At 40.7% G+C, this 26,813-nt stretch overlaps 1 protein-coding gene across 2 annotated transcripts in view; it reads left to right on the forward strand.

Annotated features, from left to right (window-relative positions):
* Window positions 1–26,813, forward strand: part of SLC22A3 (solute carrier family 22 member 3) — a 392,110-nt gene that overhangs the window by 268,493 nt on the left and 96,804 nt on the right. For both annotated transcript variants that reach the window (XM_069769517.1, XM_069769516.1), the window contains exons 5-6: window positions 3,169–3,286; window positions 22,857–22,954. In XM_069769517.1, the coding sequence (XP_069625618.1) occupies window positions 3,169–3,286; window positions 22,857–22,954 (216 nt within the window). The remainder of the gene's footprint in view (window positions 1–3,168; window positions 3,287–22,856; window positions 22,955–26,813) is intronic.

A 26,813-nucleotide genomic window follows, 5' to 3' on the forward strand; every position in this document is an offset into this window, starting at 1 on the left:
TACCTGGTCAATGCAGGACGTCCCTACTTCAATTGAGTTTTAGTTCTCTGTCTCACTTCTCTAGTTATGATTACTTTATTTTTTCCCAGACACAATTAATCCCATATGGTCAATGTAAATCCTACTTCATTGAAGGTTGAAGTGTTAGTAATTAATCCCATATGTTCACTGTGCAGGTGATATGTCCCCTCTATGGATATAAATGAATGAAAGGGTTAATGTGGATATGGTCTGCGCTGCAGATAGATGATAAATCCAAAGATGTTTCATAAAAGGAATAGTGGCTTATTCAACGCGTTTCAAAGTCTCAGTGACACACAGTATAGCTAGGTGATACATTTATTATTGCTGCAAGTGTCTTCACTGGGATCCTTACCAAATTTTAGAATGTGGGTTATGAATTCCCTATTCCTTCTTTTTCCAAAGCCATATAAAGTACCAATGACATTAAATAGAACAGCAATGTGCATGGTCGACCAATACTTCAATCAATCTTATGTGATTTAATGTTGTAAAAGAAAGGTGGAACTTGGGACCTCTAATGTAATAAACATGGGAGTGCCACAAGTGGGGCCCTCAAAGATCATACATCTATCACCTATATTGTGAATAGGCGATGTTATGATTTAGAATGTAAATGTGTGTTCCCTTAGTCCTGTCAGCAGTACAACCGATGGGAAGGACTGGTAGGACTGGTGGAAATTCTAATTGACACCTGGACACAATATAAGGTGACACAACTCCACCCTTTTGTGCATGTTATTAGCAGACTGATTAAAAATATTGTAGGGGATGGAGCCTTGTGCTACTGACATGACTAAGGGAAAACAAACTTACATTCTACTTCAACAATTCCCTTACTTTCCCATCACTTTACATAAGAATTGGTTCTGAAAGAGACAGGCAAGGAAATAAAAGATGGCCCCAGCTTTTTATTTTTGCGCAATTCATAAAAGTTTTAATTTTTTTTATAAAGATTAAAAGCAACAGAATAGTACCAGAAAAATGCACAGAAAAACACACTGGGAACTACCCAAAATGATAGCAAAAGAGGCATCAAGTTTACAAAACTCTAGAGAAAAGGATGCATCTACTGATTGAAACGTGGTTGTTTTTAAATGTTGGAAAAATAAGCTGTGTGAACACACTCTTAGTCAGTCTGCTTCCCATTCGACCTATTGAGCTTAGTTGGACAGAAGAAATGCAAAGTGTTTAAATGTATTGTTTGGGTATCAATTAAAATCTCTACCTGTTCTATCAGAGAAATTCCCAGTTTGCTGTGCTGCTGCAAGGGAAATAAGTTTTTTTCTGGGTAATTCCACCTAAATAAGATCTGTTTTTCAGTTGTAGGATCTAGATTTGTAACTTTAGATACAAATAGATATTTAATTACAGCAATATGTTTTCCCTATCAGCAAATTCACCTGAGTGACTATGCAGGTGGCACTTTATTGTCATGGCTTCTTTCATATTTTTTGATACTGCATATTTTATCTCCTGAGTTAGCCCACTGTTTATTCTCTTCCCCCACCCAGGGAAGCAAGGCACTACTGTGCACTGCAGTACACCAACCCCACAAACAAGGCTACACAAACAAGGGGGTAATTGAAAATACCAGGTACACAAGTATTCACTCACATAAAACAGAGGAATGCACCGGGAAGTGGAAGTTGGGGGAAAAAGCTAAGTAAGAGGAAGGAAGGGAATTACCACACTTACAAACCACGCAACAGTCACCGATAACTCCTCCAAAGCTTATTCTCATATGAATACCTCTCCTCCTAAGCCATGCAGCAAAAGCTAGCTCTGACTTGGGTTTGAATCAGGACCCACATTATACAGGGGATGAGAGTGGCTAGCTGAACTCAGCTGAGAGCTCAGTGTTTTCAACATAGACAAGTAACCCCTGTTCTGCCAAAAGAAAAAAGCACCATTAAAAAGAAGAAGTGCTTCTTCTCAGCGTAGGAGTAGGAGCAATCAGACGTTGTAGTCTTCTGGCTCCTCTCTGATGCGGTAACCCCGTGACATTATGTATTATTATCTGTACATGTGCATTGCACCTTTTTTCATTATTAAATGCTATTTGACATCACTTTAGGGTAGTGTATATTAATATCTATTTCAGATATTTCTATGTCTCTATTGGTTATCATGGTGATCTCATGGGTTGTATCCCTAAAGTAAAGGTACTGTCACACTAGACGATATCGCTAGCGATCCGTGACGTTGCAGCGTCCTCGCTAGCGATATCGTCCAGTGTGACAGGCAGCAGCGATCAGGCCCCTGCTGGGAGATCGCTGGTCGGGGAAGAAAGTCCAGAACTTTATTTCGTCGCTGGACTCCCCGTAGACATCGCTGAATCGGCGTGTGTGACACCGATTCAGCGATGTCTTTGCTGGTAACCAGGGTAAACATCGGGTAACTAAGTGCAGGGCCGCGCTTAGTAACCCGATGTTTACCCTGGTTACCATCCTAAAAGTAAAAAAACAAACACTACATACTTACCTACAGCCGTCTGTCCGACAGCGCTGTGCTCTGCTCTCCTCCTGCTCTGGCTGTGAGCGTCGGTCAGCCGAAAAGCAGAGCCGTGACGTCACCGCTCTGCTTTCTGGCTGCCCGGCGCTCACAGCCAGACCAGAGAAGCAGAGCGCCGAGGACAGACAGCGGTAGGTAAGTATGTAGTGTTTTTTTTTTTTTACTTCGGGATAGTTGGTCGCTGGAGAGCGGTCTGTGTGACAGCTCTCCAGCGACCAAACAGCGACGCTGCAGCGATCCGTATCGTTGTCGGTATCGCTGCAGCGTCGCTATGTGTGACGGTACCTTAAAGGTTCTGGTGCAATGTGTCCATTTTTAAATAGTTTTCTTTGGCTTATCTAGGCTTTTGTGTTTACTTTATAATTAAGATTTATATTGTTAAAATTTAGCAAGCGCAACTGTGCTTTTTTACGTGGCTTTCCTACTTTTAAAACTGCATAAATATTATAGGTATTTTGGTTATCAGCACTCATTTAATACATGTGTGGATTTCTTGGCACAAGAAAGATATTTGATATCACGCTTAGGCCAGATTCAATGAAGAAATAGAAGATATTTTTGTAAATGTTATGGCAATATCCATCTCAAATTTAAATTAAAAATATAACCATCTGCTATGTGATGTATTTATAGGTTCATCCCAGAGTCTCCTCGATGGCTGCTAATACGGAAAGAAAAAGACAAGGCTTTACGTATAATGGGCGACATTGCTACACACAATGGAAGGTATCTCACCCCAAACTACTGCCAGGTACCCCAAGTGAAAATTTTAGCCACCAACATATACAGTGCCGTGCAAATTAATTGGGACAAAGCATTTTTTAAATAAAATTGTAAGCTGGTTACCAGTCAGTGATTCAAACCAGTTTTAATATATAATAAATAAATATTGGTCAACTAGCCAGTGGAAAAAGGTAATTTTCAGAATTAGTATGTAACAGTGCATTATAAGATTTTATTTTTTTGCTTTGTCCCAATTAATTTGCACAGCAGTGTATATTAATATATTTTCTGTGCTATTTGTTGCTTCCACACCATCTCACTTTTTGCTGTTGACTTCACAGTCATTAGCTTACAGTCACTTTATTTTCTTCACATTAAGATTCAGACTGTTGCTTCCTTGGACTGAACCTCTTTCATGTAGAAGCTATGTCACTTTATCCTGCATAACATTAGATCTGAAGCATGCCTGCAAAGTTGAGCTGGATAAAAGCAGGATAAAGGTTTTTGATGCTCCTCCAATGACTCATTGGCATAAAGCAACAGCTCATTCAGCACAATGTAGCATTCTTCTACAATTAAGGGAATTCATCGCCTTTCAGATGTGCCAAGAGAGATCAATGGGAACTTTGGTTATTTGTGTTTCTACAGAGAAAATGCAGAAAAGTTTATCACCTTGTCAATCTCTTTCTTTTATATTAAGCAACCAAGAAAAGCAATTCCATATCAGCCTAAGTCTTTTCACGCACTTACAATTTCCTCTAGAAACAATCCGTAGTTTTGCTAAGGGGTTCATTTACTGCTATACATTCCGAAAAAATGGATCCCCAAATACTGATTTTAGGGAGACACTATTGCACATAGGAGGGGTTGTTTATTCACATGTGATCTTTGCAAGTCACTTTGTAGGAGCTTCTTTACAGGAATATGATGTGTCCCAGCCATGCACAAAATAAAGTAAACAATTAAGGGAGTTTGCATGAAAACATCGTAAAAAATACATTTGGTTTTGTCTCTTTCAATTCGGAGAGCCACATGTTGACACACTGCTGTAAACAGATTTGGTTTTTTTGCAGGATATGTAGTTTTCATTGGTACCATTTTTTGAGTACGTATGGGGTTTTAGTTACTTTTTGTTCAATTTTTTGGAACATGACATGATGCACAAAACAGTAGTTCCGGTATTGTTTTTTTTTAGTTCTTTTTTGACATTCACCATGTCATGTAAATATTATTATTATTATTATTATTATTATTTATTTAGAAAATGTTAACTTCATTTTCAGGGTCAGTATGATTTATGGCGTTACTAAATGTATGTACTTATTTATATTACTAGATGGTGGCCTGATTCTAACACATCGGATATTCTAGAATATGTATAGTAGTATATAACACGGTCCACGTAGTATATAACACAGGCCACGTAGTATATAACACAGGCCACGTAGTATATAGCACAGGCCACGTAGTATATAGCACACCCACGTAGTATATTGCCCAGCCATGCAGTATATAGTCCAGCCACGTAGTATATTGCCCAGCCACGTAGTATATTGCATAGCTACATAGTATATTGCATAGCCACGTAGTATATAGCACAGCCACGTAGTATATAACACAGCGACATAGTATATAACACAGCTACGTAGTATCTAGCACAGCCATGTAGTATATAACACAGCCCACATAATATATAACACAGCCCACGTAGTATATAACACAGCCCACGTAGTATATAGCAATGTGGGCACCATATCCCTGTTAAAAATATAATTAAAATAAAAAATAGATATATAATCACCTTCCGGTGGCCCCTGGATCCAGCCCAGGCATTTAGCGATGCTCCTCGCGATGCTCCGGTCCCAAGAATGCATTGCGGCAATAACACGTGATGATGTAGCAGTCTTGCGAGACCACTACGTCATCTCCGGTCATCTCCGTTCCATTTAACGGACTGCTAAACCGCTGTGGGGGCACTGACTGGGGAGTAGTGAGGGGGAACTGACTGGAGGGGAGTAGGGAAGGGCGAATTCGTGGCGGGACTGTGCCTGACGCTGACTGGCGACGCGGGATTTCCGTTACAGACAGACAAACAGACAGACGGAAGTACCCCTTAGGCAATTATATATATAGATACTACTTTTGCACAATAAAAGCACTTTAAAGGGAATCTATCAGTAGGATCAACCCTCCTAAGCCGTGTACATGGGCATGCAGGTCACAGAAAGTGGAAAAAATATTTTCATATATGCGATCAAAAGTCTTATTCCAGAGAAATCCATATCTTTCTTAGTATGTAAATGAGCTGCTAAGATATATGGGTGGGACACAGATCTACCTGAGAATCTGCTTCCAGAGCTTATTTTAAATGTAAGGGGTCATGATCAGTATGAAAAATGCAGATCAGAAGAATAAAAAGCAGGTTGTTCTGCGCTGCCGTGAAAGAATGGAGGAAGCTAATCCAGTAGTAAGTGGTTTGTACACAGGACCCAGCACTGCAAAGCAACAGTGTTAACCAGTGAGCCACCGTGCTTCCCTATTTTTTACGGTTTATACAAAAGTGTGTGAGATACTCCTGCACTCAAAAAGAAGATAGTCAGAAAGGCATATACCTAAATATGTGAAAACAGAAAAACCACAATGGGATAGTATGCTAACTTTCAAAGTGTTAATAATGAAACAATTTTATGAAATATAGACAGTAAATATGCATGTATTATTAAATGAGGCTGTATTTGCTAATAAAATATATTAGATAGTAAATGGAAGAAATAAATACAAAATTCAGATAAAAACAGTCTAGTCAAGTATATTGTACTAAAAGTAGAATTGTTAGTATTTTATGGGGCCATCGCAGTAGAAAAAAACTAATGTTCCAGCATATCATGAACAGAATGTTTTGATTCTAACGTGTGGCAATAAGATGTTAAAAATGTCCGTTCCTGTTATTAAATTAAATCCAAAGTCAAGATGATTTGGTTGGAAATAATCTTCATCCATATTGGGTTACTCACAGTTTGTGATTTAACCCTGGGTGCATATGGTGAACATTGCAGCTGTAGGTGCTTATGATTAGATGGTTGTTCAAATCAAGATCCCAGAGTCTGGAGGAATAGTGGAGAGGCACACAATCCAAGCTGCTTGAGGTCTAGTCTGAAGTTTCCACAATCAGCGATGGTTTGAGGAGCCATGTCATCTGCTGGTGTAGGTCCATTGTGTTTTATCAAGAACCAAGTTAGTGCAGCCATCCACCAGGAAATTTTAGAGCAGTTCATGCTTCCCTCTGCCGACAAGCTTTTTGGAGATGGAAATTTCATTCTCCAGAAGGACATGGCACCTGTCCACAGTGCCAAAAGTGCCAATGCCTAGTTTAAAAACAACAGTATCACTGTGCTTGATTGGCCAGCAAACTCACCTGACCTTAACCCCATAGAGAATCTATGGGGTATTGTCAAGAGGAAGAAGAGACACCAGACCTAAAAATGCAGACAAGCTGAAGGCTGCTATCAAAGCAACCTGGGCTTCCATAACACCTCAGCACTGCCACAGGCTAATCGCCTCCATGCCACACCGCATTGATGCAGTAATTGATGTAAAAGGAGCCTCAACCAAGAATTGAGTGCATTTACTGTACATACATTTCAGTAGGCCAACATTTCGGATTTTAAAATCATCTTTTAAGCTGGTGTTATAAACTATTCTAACTTACTGAGATAATGACTTTTGGGTTTTCATTGGCTGTAAGCCATAATCATCAACATTAACAGAAATAAACACTTGAAATAGATCACTCTGTTTATAATGACTCTATATATGAGTTTCACTTTTTGTATTGAAGAACTGAAATAAATTAACTTTTCGATTATATTCTAATTTAGTGAGAAGCACTTGTATTTTATCTGAATTTCTTTTTTTAATCTCTTACATTTAATATCTAATATATTTTATTAGCAGATGCAGCTCTGTTACATGGACAGTGGGTGACGTAAGTATTCAACGTGTCACCAATTTTCTCAATAACTATATATTTCTAACGGTGCTATTGACATAAAATTCTCACCAGATGTTGGTAACAAAACCATCCAATCCACAAATAATTTATGGATATTTATAGTTTGATGTCTTTTCCTGTGTGGATTGCATGAGCTATTACCAGCATCTTGTGAGAATTTCATGTCCATAGCACCTTTAGAAATATATATACTTAGAAAATTGGTGAGTGCTCAATATTTATTTCACCTTCTGTATGTTTACTGTCTATATTCTATAATAAAATTGTTTCCATTTTAATACTTTGAGTATTGCCATGCTATTATGTTGTGTTTAAAGGGAATCTGTCACCCCAAAAATTGTATATAAGCTAAGGCCACTGGCATCAGGGGCTTATCTACAGCATTCTGTAAGGCTGTAGATAAGCCCCCTATGTAATAATATTAATGTAACCTGACAGGTAAGAAAAACAAGTTATTTTATACTCACCCAGGGGTGGTCCTGCTGCAGTCCTGGTCCGATTGGTGTCGCAGTCTGGGTCCGGCGCCTCCTATCTTCATACGATGATGTTCTCTTCTTGTCTTCCTGATGCGGCTCCAGTACATCTTGTCTTCCTGAAGCGGCTCTGGCGCAAGCATACTTTGTCTGCCCTGTTGAGGGCAGAGCAAAGTACTGCAGTGCACAGGCGCCGGGCCTCTCTGACCTTTCCCAGTGCCTGTGCACTGCAGTACTTTGCTCTGCCCTCAACAGGACAAAGTACGCCTGCACCGGAGTCGCGGCAGGAAGACAAGAAGAGGACGTCATCGTATGAAGATAGGAGGCACCAGACCCGGACCACGACGCCCATCGGACCTGGATCGCAGCGGAACCGCCCCTGGGTGAGTATAATAATATGACCTGTTTTTCTTACCTTTCGGATTACATTGGGGGCTTATCTACAGCATTACAGAATGCTGTAGATAAGCCCCTGATGCCGATGGCCTTAGCTCATATACGATTTTTGGGGTGACAGATTCCCTTTAATCTTTTTATGGTATTCACTTAATAGTTCAGGTCAATATAGATAATGGTAATTATGCAAACTTTTTATTTTTTGTCACAATTAAGCAGTTCTTGCCATTTTTAAGTATTTTATCACACCATATTAAATTTTGTTTTACTTTTTCTTAGTCCTACTAGGGTACTAGAAGATGTATATAAAAAAAATAAGGCTAAAAGCCACAGCCAGCTCACCGACAGACCGAAGGAGCACGGAGATCTCGTCCCGACCAAGACGTGCAGCAATGGAAGATGAGGAAAAAGGTGTGTACTCCAGCTCCATAAAATCTTGAAATTCTTTATTAGTGCATATAAACATAGCGTGATTAAAATCCTTGCTCAAAGGTGGATGCAGTCATGAGGATAGACAACGCGTTTCGATCTATGCGATCTTAATCATGTCTAACAGCATATGAACATTGCCAGTATTCATAGTACTAAGAAACCAATCACTGTGGATTTCACAATCACATGACTGAAAAGTCGCAGGTCCTACTACATAACCATCTAACAATAAAACTAAATATAGATAAATAAAAATCATTCAACAATAATGATATAATATTTCGTTTTTCTTATTTAAACCTAACGGTGATCTTGTTTGTAAAGTGTATATCCAATACGCCTCCCTGGTAAGGAGGCGTCTTTTGATATCCCCACCACGATTAGAGCATTTAACCAATTCTATGCCCTGAACAGCCATCGCTGCAATGTTACCTCCGTGGCAAGTAGCAAAATGTCTGGCAACCATAGATACATTTCTATTACCACCATAAAAATTACTTGTGTTTCTTATGTGTTCAGAGATTCTCGTTTTGAGCTTTCTGGTGGTACATCCCACATATGAAACTTTTCACTATGTACAATTGATCTTATATACCTCGTTTTTAGAGCGGCAATTTATGAAGTCTCTAATGTTATAGCTTTTGGAGTTGTCATAATTAGTAAATATATTGCCTGATTGGCTTGATGCACATGTGCTACATGCAATAGTGCCGCATTTATAGAAGCCTTTGCATTCCAACCATGCATTGGATCTGGATTTGGATGTATATTGACTTGGAGAAATTATGTCCCCTATGGTTGGAGCTCCTCTGGCTATTATATTTATGCCGTCATTTTGTATATTTGACAAAATGTCATCCTGTTCTAAAATTGGTAGCCGCTTCTGTATAATAGATTTGATCTCATTAAAATGGGAACTATGCTGAAGGCAAACATACGGTTGATTTTGCTTGACTGCCCTATTTTTTTTAGATTTAAGATTAGATTTTAATAAATTCTCTCTCTCTTTTTTATCTACCATATTTTGAGCTCTTTTTAGACACCATTTAGGGTAACTGCGCTTATCAAGTCATATTTCCAAATTGTCAAACTCTCTTTCTCTATCTATTGCTTTGCTGCAGTTCCTCTTGAGTCTGGTGAATTCTCCCACCGGTATGGATTTAATTGTGTGGGAGGGGTGACTACTCTTGGTGTGTAGAACCGTATTTCCACTCATGGGTTTAATATGCGTTTTACCATGAATAGATTTACCGCACTCACCCTCCAATTCCAGATCAAGAAACGATATACATTTTTTGTTGTGCCTGTACGTAAACCTAATACCAAGATCATTACCATTGACATATTCCATGAATTCCGGTATGGCAGACACATCGCCCCCCCTCCCAAATAATGAGGGTGTCGTCGATGTATCTGCCATACCAGAACAAAAAATCAAGAAACGAGTTATCAACAGAATAAATGTACACAGATTCCCAAAAAGCCATGGTGAGATTTGCAAGCGATGGGGAGTACTTAGCTCCCATAGGAACTCCAGTTCTTTGTCTGTAAATAGTCTTATTAAATGAAAAAACATTATGCTTAAGTAAAAAAATTTCACTTGCAATATATACTGTATCAAATCCTGTTAATAAAGGTTATAGTTATTAAGATGAAACTCCAAGGCTCTCATGGCGACATCATGTAGTATGCTCATGTAAAGTGAAATTACATCACAACAGAGCCACGAAAAACCTTCTTGCCATGTTTTTCTGGAGAAAGTTTTTAGTACTTCTCTAGAGTCTTTGATGTAACCTGGCGTCCTTCTTACTAACGGTTGCAATGATGAATCCAACCACTCATACATATGTTCAGTCATAGATCCGACCCCTGAAACTATGGGTCTAATATAGTGTTGGTAAAATAGGAAATGGTACATATAAATGCTCTGCTTGTTTTTTGTGTAAAAACACCCAAGCTCAAGCCTTCTTCAATCATTCTACTAATCTTTAAATTATATTCCTTAGTAGTATTGCTGTCAAGTTTTTCATATGTGTTGTAATCTGCAAGATGTTCTTCCACTTTGGTGATATAATCTACTTCATTTACAATGACAATCATTCCTCCTTTGTCACTTCTTTTTATCACAACATTCTTCATGTCTTTTAATTCTTGGACGGCTTTTTTTTTTTATTAAATGTCAGATTGGATCTTTTGGTAATTATTTTTTGATCACATTCTTCTTTTAATTTTCTTAGATCTTTTTCTATCATTTCTTGGAAATCCTCCATACATTCCACTTTGGTCTGTATTGGTAGAAGTAAGGATTTTTTATTTTGAGGCTATCAGATTGATTCTTTTTTTCTTTTTCCATTGGGACTTGTTCAGATGATAGACCTTGCAGAGTAATAAGTGCCATTTGATCTTTAAAGTCAAAGTTTTCGTATTTGTTTTCATTATTTTCCCCAAACGCCATGACATTTTCAATTTCCTCTGAGAAAAAATGTTTTTTGATAGTAAGATTTCTAATGAATTTATTGATATCTAAAATAGTCATGAAATGGTTAAAGTTCTTGTCAGGCACAAAATTGAAACCTAAGGCAAGCACTCCTAGTTGATCTTTTGTAAATTAACGTTTGGATAAATTCACCACACTATTTTCTTCATTTACTTGAATTTTTTCTTGTGGCGAGTAGTTACTCCTGGTGGATTTTTTATGTTTTCTCCCTCCTCTCCTCTTACGTTTTTTGACATCCTATAGTTTCTCTTCCTATTTTCATTTGTATTATATTCAACTGAGGCATCCGATGTACTTGCATATGTGTCCGTTAAATCAGATTCTGAGGACATAAAGCTCACTTGCAGTCTATATGTTGTTTTTTTCTGAGCAAAATGCTGTTTTAAAATTGGACGGGGAGATTTGCGAGATTTCTCCCATTGTCCCCATTCATATACCTTATCAGTTGAATAATCATTCAGAACACATAAGTCTACGTTCACATTAGCGTTGCGTCGGGCGCAGCCACGGCGACGCATGCGTCATGCGCCCCTATATTTAACATGGGGGCGAATGGACATGCGTTGTCTTGCGTTTTGTGACGCATGCGTCATTTTTGGTGCAAGCGTCAGGGCGCAGAGGACACAGCAAGTTGCATTTTTTTTTGCGTCCAAAAGCAAGCCAAAAATGGACGCATGCATCACAAAACCATGCATTTTTTCATGCGTTGTGCATGCGTTGTGCGTTGCGTCGCCGATGCAACACACAACAACGCAAATGTGAACGTACCCTAAGAGACACAAGTAATTTATATGGTGGTAATAGAAATGTATCTATGGTTGCCAGACATTTTGCTACTTGCCACGGAGGTAACATTGCAGCGATGGCTGTTCAGGGCATAGAATTGGTTAAATGCTCTAATCGTGGTGGGGATATCAAAAGACGCTTACTTACCAGGGAGGCGTATTGGATATACACTTTACAAACAAGATCACCGTTAGGTTTAAATAAGAAAAACAAAATATTATATCATTATTGTTGAATGATTTTTATTTATCTATATTTAGTTTTATTGTTGGATGGTTATGTAGTAGGACCTGCGACTTTTCAGTCATGTGATTGTGAAATCCACAGTGATTGGTTTCTTAGTACTATAAATACTGGCAATGTTCATATGCTGTTAGACATGATTAAGATCGCATCGATCGAAACGCGTTGTCTATCCTCATGACTGCATCCACCTTTGAGCAAGGATTTTAATCACGCTACATTTATATGCACTAATAAAAAATTTCAAGATTTTATGGAGCTGGAGTACACACCTTTTTCCTCATCTTCCAGTACTAGAACATGCTTGATCACTTGCTTACTACACTGCAGTTCTCCTGTATTGCTTATCATTGCTTGTCATTCTTACACCCAATTAGGCTTTCGCTGGACCTAATAGATGTACTCTTTCGCACTCCGGATTAGGTTGTGGATTTTGGGGTATGGTGATGGTTAAACAAAAAGCAGTTTGTGGTTAGCCCTCCACAGGAGCTATAAATAAGAAAATATATGTACATGTGTGTTTGTATATTCAGTGTTCAGGATAAATTAGTATATCCCAACATACTGTATTTTTTCAGAAAACCTTTCAGTTTCCTTTCACAGTCAACATTTTCTACTGGATACCATAGTACAAAATGACACAATATGGAGTACACTTCAGGGGAATGGCATGCATGGGTGTTGTCCATGAAGGAAGTCTTTCCTAGATTACATGAACAAAAAACCCTACAATTTACAAGGGATCATGTTGAAAAATATGAACACTATTGGAACTCTATACTATATATGTGATTAGACCCAAATATAAATGTTTTTAGAACTAATGGCTCCAAAACTGTTTGCCATCGCAAAGGTGAGAAGAACAAAGAAAAATGCATGGTGCCTACAGTGAAACATGATGGTGGCAATGTCCTTATGTGGGACTGCATGAGTGCTGCTAATGTCAGGTAGCTACATTTCATTGATGGTGTTAAAGACTGGCGGAACGCACCAAGTACAAGATGAAATGGAACCAGGTGCGTTCGCAGTCCGAGGTCCACCGTGCAGGAAAAACCCTGCTGCTAGTAAGACGGACTATATGGCGGTACTACAAGTATACACGCACGGGTTAACTACACCCTGCGTGAAGGAAGCGATCCTGTTGCGTCACAGGACCGCGGTACCGCACATAGAGCGCGAGCAAGGAGTCAGCAAACTCAAGCCCAACTAGGATTGAAGTCCGATTAGACACTTGCTGGCACAACACCGCAACTGGGTGTGTAAGGAAACTAAATAATAACATTAAGGCACAAGAGTGCATGCGGTGCCGCACAGATGAACGACACTAACCACCCAGGCTTGGGTCAGGAAAGCGCAGAGCAAGCGCACGGCGCCGTACAGGCGGACACAGCAACTGGTAGCTGTAATGTGTGTTACGTGCTGTTGGATAAGTCGGGCGCTAGATAGCAAACATACACCTTCCGCGAACAGACATTCAATAGGGAGGGTTATTTAAAGAGTGACTTTCACTCACAACACACACACATATTTACAAGACAATACTAGCGCATGGCCGTGCGGTCATGCGCAGTTTATATAGCTGCAGCACAGGAAACAGCTACAGAAGTGTTGCCCTTTCAGGACCTGCCAAAAGGACCAATGGGATGTGCTGCAGTACCTGAGCATGTGACCCTCGATCTCCAACAGGAGATCTTGCCCTGGGCATGCTCAGTGTGTGCAAATAAGGACTTAGATCCAGAAACGTCCACTCGCCGCTGCCCAGCACTGGCTTCAATGGCAGAAGCAGGAAAAGCAGCAGTAACTATTCGCACAGAGTCAGACTGAGTGAGACGCTGGGATCGACGTCCCTGCTGAGCAGACTCCACTGCGGCTGGAGGAGAATGGGAGACCGCAGCGGAGACGGATCGAGATTCCCCCCGTGCAGCAGAGGAAACTCGACTCCTAACAGATGGTATCATGAATTGACAGATATATTGCTCAGTATTGAAAGAGAAGGTGCGACCATCACTTTGTGTCCTTAGTAGATGTTCACTTTTCCAATGTGACAATGATCTAAAATACACATCTAAGGTGCTGTTGTATTTCTTAACAAGAACAGGGTGAAAGTTATTCGGTGGCCAAGGATGTCTCCTGATTGGACCCAAATTATTATTATTATTATTCATTTAAATTCAATTAAACACCTATGGGGAATTCTGAAGAGACAAGTTGAGCATCATTCTCCATCCAGCATCCAGGCTCTGAAAGAGGCTGTTTTTGAAGAATGGAAAAAGATAAATATTTCAATATGTCACCAACTAGTTCAATCCATGACTCAAGACTTGGAAAACTCGGTGATACCCTTGAAAATCATGGAGGTCATACAAAATACTAGATGTAGTTTTTTTTTGTGGAATGTATTCATTTTTGCATCAATTAATTTGAGGAAAAAGCTTAAGCCTTTGTAATAAAAGTTATAATATAAACCTTACTTCTATGAAACTCAATGTTGTCAACAATTTGGAAATTGAGTTTGTGTTCAGTGGGATATTAATTAAATCTTGCTTCTCAGAGGGGGCATGCTCATTTATGCTTTTATGCTGAGTACTATATATATATACAGTACAGACCTAAAGTTTGGACACACCTTCTCATTTTAAGATTTTTCTGTATTTTCATGATTATGAAAATTGTGCATTCACACTGAAGGCATCAAAACTATGAATTAACACATGTGGAATGATATACTTAACAAAAAAAGTATGAAACAACTGAAATTATGTCTTATATTCTAGGTTCTTCAAAATGGTCACCTTTTGCTTTGATGACTGCTTTGCACACTCTTGCCATTCTCTTGATGAGCTTCAAGAGGTAGTCACCAGGAATGGTTTTCACTTCACAGGTGTGCCCTCTCAGGTTTAATAAATGGGATTTCTTACCTTATAAATGGGATTGGGACCATCAGTTGTGTTGTGCAGAAGTCTGGTGGATACACAGCTGATAGTCTCACTGAGTAGACTGTTAGCTGCTTTTTTCTTGCCATAATACAAATTCTAAGTAAAGAAAAACAAATTGCCATCATTACTTTAAAAAATGAAGGTCAGTGAGTCAGAGAAATTGGGAAAACTTTGAAAGTGTCCCCAAGTGCAGTGGCAAAAACCATCAAGCGATACAAAGAAACTGGCTCACATGAAGACCGCCCCAGGAAAGGAAGACCTAAAGTCACCTCTGCTTCTGAGGATAACTTTATCCGAGTCACCAGCTTCAGAAATCGCAGGTTAACAGCAGCTCAGATTAGAGACCAGGTCAATGCCACACAGAGTTCTAGCAGCAGACACATCTCTACAACAACTGTTAAGAGGAGACTTTGTGCAGCAGGCCTTCATGGTAAAATAGCTGCTAGGAAACCACTGCTAAGGACAGGCAACAAGCAGAAGAGACTTGTTTGGGCTAAAGAACACAAGGAATGGACATTAGACAAGAGAAATCTGTGTTTTGGTCAGATGAGTCCAAATTTGAGATCTTTGGTTCCAACCACCGGGTCTTTGTGCGACGCAGAAAAGGTGAACGGATGGACTCTACATGCCTGGTTCCCACCGTGAAGCATGGAGGAGGAGCTGTGATGGTGTGGGGGTGCTTTGCTGGTGACACTGTTGGGGATTTATTCAAAATTGAAGGCATACTGAACCAGCATTCCTACCACAGCATCTTGCAGCCGCATGCTATTCCATCCAGTTTGCGTTTAGTTGGACCATCATTTATTTTTCAACAGGACAATGACCCAGGCTGTGTAAGGGCTATTTGACCAAGAAGGAGAGTGATGGGGTGCTACGCCAGATGACCTGCCTCCACAGTCACCAGACCTGAACCCAATCGAGATAGTTTGGGGTGAGCTGTACTGCAGAGTGAAGGCAAAAGGGCCAACAAGTGCTAAGCATCTCTGGGACCTCCTTCAAGATTGTTGGAAGACCATTCCCGGTGACAACCTCTTGAAGCTCATCAAGAGAATGCCAAGAGTGTGCAAAGCAGTCATCAAAGAAAAAGGTGGCTATTATGAAGAACCTAGAATATAAGGCATAATTTCAGTTGTTTCACACTTTTTTGTTAAGTATATAATTCCACATGTGTTAATTCATAGTTTTGATGCCTTCAGTGTGAATGTACAATTTTCATAGTCATGAAAATACAGAAAAATCTTTAAATGAGAAGGTGTGTCCAAACTTTTGGTCTGTACTGTATATATATATATATATATATATATATACATATATATATATATATATATATATATATATATATATATACACACACACACAAACACATACACATATATATTTATTATTTTTATTTATTTATATAGCTCCATTGATTCCATGGTGCTGTACATGAGAAGGGGTTACATACAAATTACAGATATCACTTACAGTAAGCAAACTAACAATTACAGACTGATACAGAGGGGTGACGACCCTGCCCTTGCGGGCTTACCTTCTACAGGATGGTGGGGATGGAGACAATAGGTTGAGGGTTGTAGGAGCTCCGGTGTTGGTGAGGCGGTAGCCTCAGAAGTGGTGAGGGGGCAGCGGGATCAGTGCAGGCTGTAGGCTTTCCTGAAGAGGTGGGTTTTCAGATTCCATCTGAAGGATCCGAATGTGGTTGATAGTCGGATGTGTTGGTGCAGAGAATTCCACAGGATGGGGGATATTCTGGAGAAGTCTTGGAGGCTGTTGGGTGAGTAGCGGATAAGTGTGGAGAAGAGAAGGAGGTCTTGGGAGGACCGGAGATTACGTGAGGGAAGATATTGGGAGATTAGTTCAGAGATATATGGAGGAGACAGATTATGGATGGCTTTGTAGGTCAGTGTTAGTAATTTGAACTGGATATGCTGAGGGAATGGGAGCTAGTGAAGGGATTTGCATAGGGGGGAAGCGGAGGAGTAGCGAGGAGAGAGATGAATTAGTCGGCAGCAGGGTTAAGGATGGACTGGAGAGGTACAAGGGTGCTAGCAGGGAGGCCACAGAAAAGGATGTTGCAGTAGTCAAGGTATATATATATATATATATATATATATATATATATATATATATATATATATATATATATATAGGTAGGTAGAAAAAGAGGAACAGCACCAGAAAAAATACCTTAAAGCGTGCACGCTTCCCGGACCAGCATTCCAATGGCCTTTCAGACAGTAAACAAAAAGGGAAACAGCACAAAAAGATGTAAAAAAGAGGACTTTAATGCCCTGTGACAGGGCATTTGTTGGGTCACTGCCTCATTACTGAAAGACATGAAAGTTGCAGCCTTATATATGGTGGAGATTGTGGGCAATGTGAACTAAGGCATACCACAAAGAAAGCTGCATGTCCGTGATTATGCCTGTAACATTACAAATCAGGCCTGTGAACAAGAGGAGGAATTACTGAAGCAGTTGGTCCTCACCAATGCGCAAAAGCAGAAGTTTCAGCAGTAACAACAACAGCAACAGCATGGAAAATCGACCCAGACATGAAAAAGTCTAGAGTGAGCAAAAGGCTAAATGTTAAATAGTAAGTCAAAATGCTGAGACCTATGCATTCAAGTATATAAAGGATCAGTCATGCATTTGAAATATACACAAGGTGTTGGACAGGGATAGTACAAGTATTAATAAAGTGCTGGTGTAACACATCTCCAGTAGGTATCACTATTGATCCACAGTATTAGTATACATGGTCATAGTGCTAAAGAGTAGTATTAGGGCATGGTGAAACAACATGTTAGCCAAGTGTTTAAAAGGAGAAGTATTTCATAATAGTGTGAAAAAGCTTGAACGATAATGAGAGTGTTTACAGGTATAATGCAAAGCTCCCTCTCCTGGATCCATCCCGATGCGTGTTTCGGCACTCTGCCTTCGTTGAAGCCAAGAGTGCTGAAACACGCAACAACAGCAGCAGCAGGCTAACAGCCTGATTCTACAACAGATTGTGGCCCTGGGAGAGACGCCCCCCACCACCGACCCAAGTCCATCCCGAGTCTGGAGGATGACCTGGAAGTAGAGCAGGAGAAATTGACAACCTCCCAGTGGGCTGAAGTAGTAGCCCCGTTCCTGATGGGAGATGCTCAGAAGGCCTATTTTGACCCCACCCAGGAGGATGCCCAGGACTATAGAAAACTCAAAGGTGAGATCTTCGTCCGGATGGGGGTTAATACTTTTGTATGGATACAGAGAGTATTCCAGTGTACCTTTATGAAGGCCCAACTTGTTGGATTTAGTGAAAAAATGGCTCCAGCCTGAGACCTTGAGCCCAGCCCAGATGATAGAGAGGGTAGTAGTCCACCACGTAGTATGAACTCTGCCGATAGCCATACAGCGCTGGGTGGGACAAAGGAACCCGGCTAACCTAGATCAGTTGATGTGCCTGATCGAGTGTTATATAGCCATCCAGGATAGGGCCTCTGCCCCACATTGACTTTTTCAAGCCCAACAGCCTGGAAAAGGGACAGAACCATCTGCTGGGGTTAGTTGGAACTGAGCCCGTAATGAGGGGGTTCCCCGGAATGAGGGTGGCAGGAGACCAGTTTCACCTAAACCGGACTCATGGACTAGCGGTGCCATCTCTATCAGGTGTTGGTGGTGCCAAAGACCAAGACATGTGGCTGTCAACTGCCCCCTGACTGCTGAACCCATGGGCTGTGGGTATACTTGCAGGGTTTCAATGTGTGCTCTGACATTCTACAACACGGACACCATTGTCCCAGCTGGTGAACACCATCTGTTCCAGGTGCACATCAACAGACACAAGGCTGAGGCTTTCTTGGACTCAGGGAACCTGGGGACACTCATCCTTGGGCCATTGATCTCCAGGTTAGAACCCGCTGAGAAGAACATTGGGGTCATTTGTATACACGGTGAACTCCGGGAGTATCAGACGGTGGAGGTTACCCTTTTCACTCCATGCGAGGACGTTAATCATGTGGTAGTAATAGTAAAGACCCTTCCTTACGGGAATGTTTTGGGAAGAGACTTGCCCCTGTTCTGGTCCCTATGGGAGAGTAAATGTCTGTCTGGAAGTAGAACCTGAAGATCATGAGTTGGGGATACCTGCCGTGGGGATCACTCTCATAGGGAAAAGAGTGTAAACCCCTAGAAGTATTGGCAGGAGAGGTCAAGGAGACCACATAAATCCTGGAGCTGGAAGTTTCCGGGGGGACTTTTAGAACAGCTCCGCTCCAGGATCCCCTACTGACCCGGGCACAGGAAATGGTGATAGAGGTAAATGGGATGGCTCAAGAGTTGCTATATCCAGTTGGCAAAATCCAGGACAAAGTAGTGGAACAGCTGGCAGTGCGTCAATCTTACTACCGGGCGGTGCTCGAGATGATCCACAGACACATGCTGCCTAGGGGTTAAAAAGATGCAAAAGAGTATACTACAATGGTTCTTTTGGCCCAGGATTTATGCAGAGGTTTAGAGGTGTTGAGAGTCTTGCTCAGAGAGTCAGCTGACCACACCCACTACAAGTTTCTGTAGTCCATTGGTCCCTCTGCCTATTATAGAGGTAGCTTTTGAGCGGATTTCCATGGATTTCTTAGGGCCCACAGTAAAGTCAGCCCATGGCCACCATCATATATTAGTGGTAGTAGACTATGCTACTAGTTACCCGGAGGCAATTCCGCTTTGTCACACCTCGGCAAAACTTAAAGATCTGGAGCTGTTTGCTATGTTCTGTCGCCTTGGAGTACCTAAGGAGATCCTTATGGATGAAGTAACTCCTTTTATAGCCATGATCACAAAGGCATTGTGTAAATTGCTCCAAATCAAGTAATTGTGCACATCTGTGTCCCACCCACAGACAGATGGTCTAGCGGAAAGATTCAACAAAACCCTTAAATCTTTAAGTTTTGGTGCCCACCGCAGAAAGTAAGCTTATGGCCAAGTGACAAGGGCCATATAAAGTCTGGGAAAAGGTTGGAGAGATGAATTACAGGGTATATCAGCCCGGAAAGAGGAAACCCAAGAAACGATATCATGTAACCCTGTTAACGGTGTGGAAACCTCAAGAACGTATGGTTACAGACACGACTCCGGTCGTATCGACTGTGGACTCTCTTACAGTGGTCTGGAAGGAGGCCCAGAATGAAGTAAAAATAAGTGACGCTCTCTCTAAACAGGAGCAACAGGAGGCTCGGTAATTAGTGCAGCAGAATACAGAAATATTTTCAGAACTGCCCTGTGATCCACCATGACATTGTTACTGAGCCTGAGGTAGGGGTACGAATGAAACTGTACTATGTGCTGTAGGACCAGAGGCAAGCCATCATGGCTGAGGTGAAACAAATTCTCCAGCTAGGAGTGATTGAGGAGTCCCAGAATGAGGGGGCTATTCCCATTGTACTGATTCCAAAGCCGGACGGATCGTTATGATTTTGTAACGATTTCCGAAAATTGAGTGATGTGTCAAGGCCCAGTGCTTCACAACACTTGATCGGACCAAGGGTTACTGGCAGATGCATCTGACATAGTCAGTGAAAGAAAATACCGCCTTCACCGGAGAGTCTCTATCATTATATTGCCTTGCCTTTTGGGTTATTAGATTATATGGGAGCCTAGTCTCCAGAAACGCGTTGAGATTCTTACCCATATGGTTGTGCTGAAGTCTGTATCCTCCATGTTTAAAGTTTGTGAATAAGGAAAACGCTTTTTTACGGACTCGGTGAAGCTGGACATTTCTTTCTTTTGTTATATGGGGCCGCAGCAACAATTTAGAGGCTGATGGACATAGTTTTAGAGCCCCATCAGAAATATACATCGGCGTACTTGGATGATATCATCTATAGTGCCAACTAGCATACCCATTTGTCCCAGGTGCAAATGGTAGTGGATTCACTCACAGCCACAGGCTTGATGGCAAAACCCAAAAATGTGCAAGAGGTCTCAAAGAAGCCTGTAACTTGGGCTACGTAATTGGCCATGGGACTATGAAAAAACAAATAAACAAAATTGAGGCCATTCAAAACTGTCCCCGTCCTCTCACTACGAAACAGGTAAGAGCATTCCTTGGCATCATTGGGCATTACTGACAATTTACATCTAATTTTGCCGGGAGATCGGCACCTTTGACCAATCACTTAAATGGAAGAAAATTGGTCATGGTTCTGTGGAACTCTCAGGAGGAGGAACCAATCCAGTACATGAAGCTGGCGTCGTGATTACAGCCTGTCTCCATTAGCACCAACTTTAGGAACAGTTTTATTGTTCAAACAGTTGCCTCTAAAGTAGGCTTAGGAGTGGTTCTCTCTCAGGAGGTGCATGGAGAGGAACATCCAGTCACCTTCTTGAGTAAAAAAATGTACCCCGGCACATAAAAATTATAGCGTAAAAGAGTAGTGCTTGGCCATTAAGTGGGCCTTGGGTTTACTACGCTATTACTTACTCGAGCGGCAGTTCTGCCTGGTAACTGACCTTTTACCTCTGGAGTGGTTGAGAAATGCCAAGGAGAGGAATGCCTGTGTCATCAGATGTTTTTTGTCATTCCAAAACTTTAGTTTCTCAGTGGAAAAGCCATGAAATTGCAAGAAATTGAAGATGCCCTGTCACAGGCACCTTGCATGAAAACAGATGTTCAATGCCCAAGTTTGAACAGAGTGGGTTATGTGAGTCAGTGAGGGGCATCATAAGATTATCAAACAGAGTCCAAAAAATTGTGGTTACATGAACGCATCAAAGAAATCCAACAGTATGACCTAGATCATTGCATTACCAGGGACATACAACAAAAACCACTTCCAAGAGATGTGTTCATTTAAAAATCACATTATTTTATTAGACATTCTTAAAACACATTAACTTCATTAAAAATATTAACAAGATGCCTCTTATGTGAGGGAAGACCTGACAGAGTCAACCACATGTGTGTTTTTTTGACATAAATGTCAGTATAAGCTCTACTGGACTATATCCTATTTGCCTGTCAATAGACCTATCTACCATGTAGTAAAAAAATAGTGAAAAAAATCCCAAACTAGATTGTGCTCAACAGTCTCCTTTTGAAATATCAGCATGACAGACAGAGTGCGCAAGTGCCCATATAGTGTTGTCAATATCAGCCTAAAGATCCTGTCATGAAATACTTAACAAGTGTAAGAAAAAGTAATGGAATTTACCTATGGAGATGGAAATCCAGATATAGGGTCCAGCGTGTTGCCGCGGGGTCTGGCAGTTCTTCCCTCCACCCCAACGCACGTTTCATAATATCTTCCTCGGGGGCGTGTGGAGTGAGAGGAATTATATATGAGTGTCATTATATGTTTCTCAAGATGTGCATAGAAACATACTGAGCCTGCTGGAGAGCGTTGTAATCACAGCCACAGTTGTCAAATAAAGACATTTAAGTTTCTTGGGTCTTTGCGTCATTAATGCACGTACATGAAAGTAGTTGCATTACAATACATATATAACAGGTATGGAAGGGGTGAAGAAGTAGGTATACAGTTGAATTATAATTATGTTATCAATTGTGAATTGTTTTCTTTCTGGGTAAGATCTGGTGACAATTGTGACTATTCAACCAGGCCTTGTTTGCCTATGTATTTATAATAATACAAAAACTAATATGAATAGACACTATACGTATTCTTTTTATTACATTCTACATCCATCAGACTACCTGCTTTTTTCTATCTATTTACTGCTGGCACAAATTGTGTACGGACTACTAAGTTTACAAAATTTTTCAGCATTTAGTATTTATGAGTTGTTGTAACACGCATGCCATCATTTTGCATTTCCCTTTAGATAACTGTTCCTGATGAGAATGTCACAAATCCTGCTTGCATGGATTTGGTCAGAACACCGCAAATGAGGAAGTGCACTTTAATTTTGATGTATGCCTGGTAAGACATAATTAAATTAAAAAATTCTTGTAAAATTTTGTTTTAGCCTAACATTTGTATTGTTGATGTTAATCATTAGTAAAAGCATTAAATACCTTTGTAAAATGACAAGCACTGGAATATTTGCTACATTTTCATTTCTTATAGATTCAGACTTCTGTGCGCTTTTTTAAATTTAGCAGGATTTGTAAGTGTAAGGAGATGGACATATTGCCCTGCTCCACCTTGATGACATCAGTGCTGTGTAAGATGTGATGTGTAATTTGAATAATGGCCTGCATCTTGTGTACATATTGTGTAACATGAAGAGTAAGATGTTTGCCTAAGTAACGTAAGCAATGTGCAGTGCAGGATGTGTTAGTATAGGATAAGTATTATAAGTGTAAAAGGTTTAGTGTATAGAGATGTTTTGCATTGCTAGTATGAAGCTGTAGTCTGCCCAGCCACGGGTAGCCGGCAGAGGCAGAGAGAGTAATGATATAATTAATATTTGGGAATAGCCCACAGTGGGAGGGAATAGTGACAGGCAAGGCAGATTACTTCCTGGATAGAGTCAGTGAAGTCAGTGAAAAGTTGGAGAGCAAGGAGTGTGCAGTGCTGCTAAAGGGTGATCCACAGCTAGAAGGAGACGGGAACTGACAGAGAACGGCTTTTCACCTTAAATGGGTTCTTGGATAGGATGGCAAGAAGCAACCCTGAGTTTTATAAATGCCGAAGGTAGTGACCTAAAGCGGACTGAGACTGTGGGACTAGTGAGGGTCCCGAGCAGTGGATCCAGACCATCCATAGTAATAGGACGTGGAGCCTCTGAGCGGGTGTAGAAAAACTCACTGAATTATACTGTGGCGACAAGCTAGGCAGTGACGAAATAGGGCAAAACAGTGTGCTGTACCGGCCCTGGAGCAGACTACCGTGGAAGAAAACAATGTTTGTGAAAAGGCTTCTTGCTGTGAATGAAACATGCTTAAGACTGGGTACTCACTATTCCTTGTACATAATTATTAAATTCAGTAAAGTTCCCATGTTTGCATGGAAGTGTCCTTCATTAATCTGTGAAACTCATGGTCCTGGCCGGCCAATACCATCGGCTACTGATCGCCTGCACGGGCACAAGGCCCTCACAACACTGACACCCAGCCAGGACCCACAATTGTCTGTGACGTGTCAGGGTGTCAGACACATGACACTCACCTACAGCTACAGTCATGGCCAAAAGTATTAACACCCCTGCAATTCTGTCAAATAATACTCAGTTTCTTCCTGAAAATGATTGCAATCACAAATTCTTTGGTATTATTATCTTTATTTAATTTGTCTTAAATGAAAAAACACAAAAGAGAAAGAAGAAAAAGCAAAACATTGATCATTTCATTCAAAACTCCAAAAATGGGCCAGACAAAAGTATTGGCACCCTCAGCCTAATACTTGGTTGCACAACCTTTAGCCAAAATAACTGTGACCAACCGTTTCCGGTAACCATCAATGAGTTTCTTACAATGCTCTGCTGGAATTTTAGACCATTCTTCTTTGGCAAACTGCTCCAGGTCCCTGATATTTGAAGGGTGCCTTCTCCAAACTGCCATTTTTAGATCTCTCCACAGGTGTTCTATGGGATTCAGGTCTGGACTCATTGCTGGCCACCTTAGAAGTCTCCAGTGCTTTCTCTCAAACCAATTTCTAGTGCTTTTTGAAGTGTGTTTTGGGTCATTGTCCTGCTGGAAGACCCATGACCTTTGAGGGGAACCCAGCTTTCTCACACTGGGCCCTACATTATGCTGCAAAATTTGTTGGTAGTCTTCAGACTTCATAATGCCATGCACACGGTCAAGCAGTCCAGTGCCAGAGGCAGCAAAGCAACCCCAAAACATCAGGGAACCTCCGCCATGTTTGACTGTAGGGACCGTGTTCTTTTCTTTGAATGCCTCTTTTATTCTCCTGTAAACTCTATGTTGATACCTTTGCCCAAAAAGCTCTACTTTTGTCTCATCTGACCAGAGAACATTCTTCCAAAACGTTTTAGGCTTTTTCAGGTAAATTTTGGCAAACTCCAGCCTGGCTTTTTTATGTCTCGGGGTAAGAAGTGGGGTCTTCCTGGGTCTCCTACCATACAGTCCCTTTTCATTCAGACGCCGACTGATAGCATGGGTTGACACTGGTGTACCCTCGGACTGCAGGGCAGCTTGAACTTGTTTGGATGTTAGTCGAGGTTCTTTATCCAACTTCCGCACAATCTTGCATTGAAATCTCTTGTCAATTTTTCTTTTCCGTCCACATCTAGGGAGGTTAGCCACAGTGCCATGGGCTTTAAACTTCTTGATGACACTGCGCACTGTAGACACAGGAACATTCAGGTCTTTGGAGATGGACTTGTAGCCTTGGGATTGCTCATGCTTCCTCACAATTTGGTTTCTCAAGTCCTCAGACAGTTCTTTGGTCTTCTTTCTTTTCTCCATGCTCAATGTGGTACACACAAGGACATAGGACAGAGGTTTAGTCAACTTTAATCCATGTCAACTGGCTGCAAGTGTGAGTTAGTTATTGCCAACACCTGTTACGTGCCACAGGTAAGTTACAGGTGCTGTTAATTACACAAATTAGAGAAGCATCACATGATTTTTCGAACGTTGCCAATACTTTTGTCCACCCTCTTTTTATGTTTGGTGTGGAATTATATCCAATTTAGCTTTAGGACAATTATTTTTGTGTTTTTTTCATTTAAGACAAATGAAATGAAGATAATAATAACAAAGAATTTGTGTTTGCAATCATTTTCAGGAAGAAACTGAGTATTATCTGACAGAATTGCAGGGGTGTTAATACTTTTGGCCATGACTGTATCACACAGGGCAACGTTACATTAGTACAGCATGTGCTTTTAACCCTGCTGTGGAACCATGAAAAAAATCACTGCTTTGGTACCATGGGGTCTATATGACCCCAGGCTCAAAATCATCATATTTCATTAAAATGAACATGCTGGCTGTTCAGAATAATCAAGTTGTATTCTGCCATCATTTCAGAGCACAGTTATGAAATCAAACCTAACTTTGAAGTGATTTATTTGTCATCACCAAACACAAACTGAAATTTATACCAAAATGCTTTACTAATAACTAAACATATTCAAATTCAATAAAAAAATGCAAAGTAACTGCAACTGTGTGGATTTTAGTAAAAACATAATGACAACAAATGATCTAGCAATAAATTTAGCCCTTGCATTCACTGCACGCCATAGTGCCATGTTTTTCACAAATGAACTTCTTGAAGTCATGCAAACAAATCTCTTCTTTTTGTCCTTCGACCGAGGACAAACATAGCACCGTTTGCGCTGTCCTGCAACACTGCTGGTGTCACTTGGAAGTGACTAGCCATTGTTTATTTACAATTGTTTTACAAAACCTGTGAATAAACAGGACAATTTCAAAAAAAGAATGTCAGACAATAAAGGTACTACGGGGTCAGGAGAGTCCCAAACAGAACATTTAAAATAACTTTGAAACAAAATTGAAAAACAAATTCAAAATATCATCAACATATGCAGAAATATGTTACTTGAAAGGTCAATGTCTGAGATTGAGCAGTTTTAGAAATATTTCAATTTATTCAGCGCTAGGGTCTATATCAGAGGTCCCCAACTCCAGTCCTCAAGGCCCACCAACAGGTCATGTTTTCAGGATTTCCATTGCATTGCACAGGTGATGCAATTATTACCTGGGCAAGACTAAAGGTACCTTCACACATAACGATATTGTTAACGATATCGTTGCTATTTGTGACGTAGCAACGATATCGTTAATGAAATCGTTATGTGTGACAGCGACCAACGATCAGGCCCCTGCTGGGAGATCGTTGGTCG

Source organism: Ranitomeya imitator, chromosome 5 (genome assembly GCF_032444005.1).
Source record: "Ranitomeya imitator isolate aRanImi1 chromosome 5, aRanImi1.pri, whole genome shotgun sequence".
Lineage (NCBI taxonomy): Eukaryota > Metazoa > Chordata > Amphibia > Anura > Dendrobatidae > Ranitomeya > Ranitomeya imitator.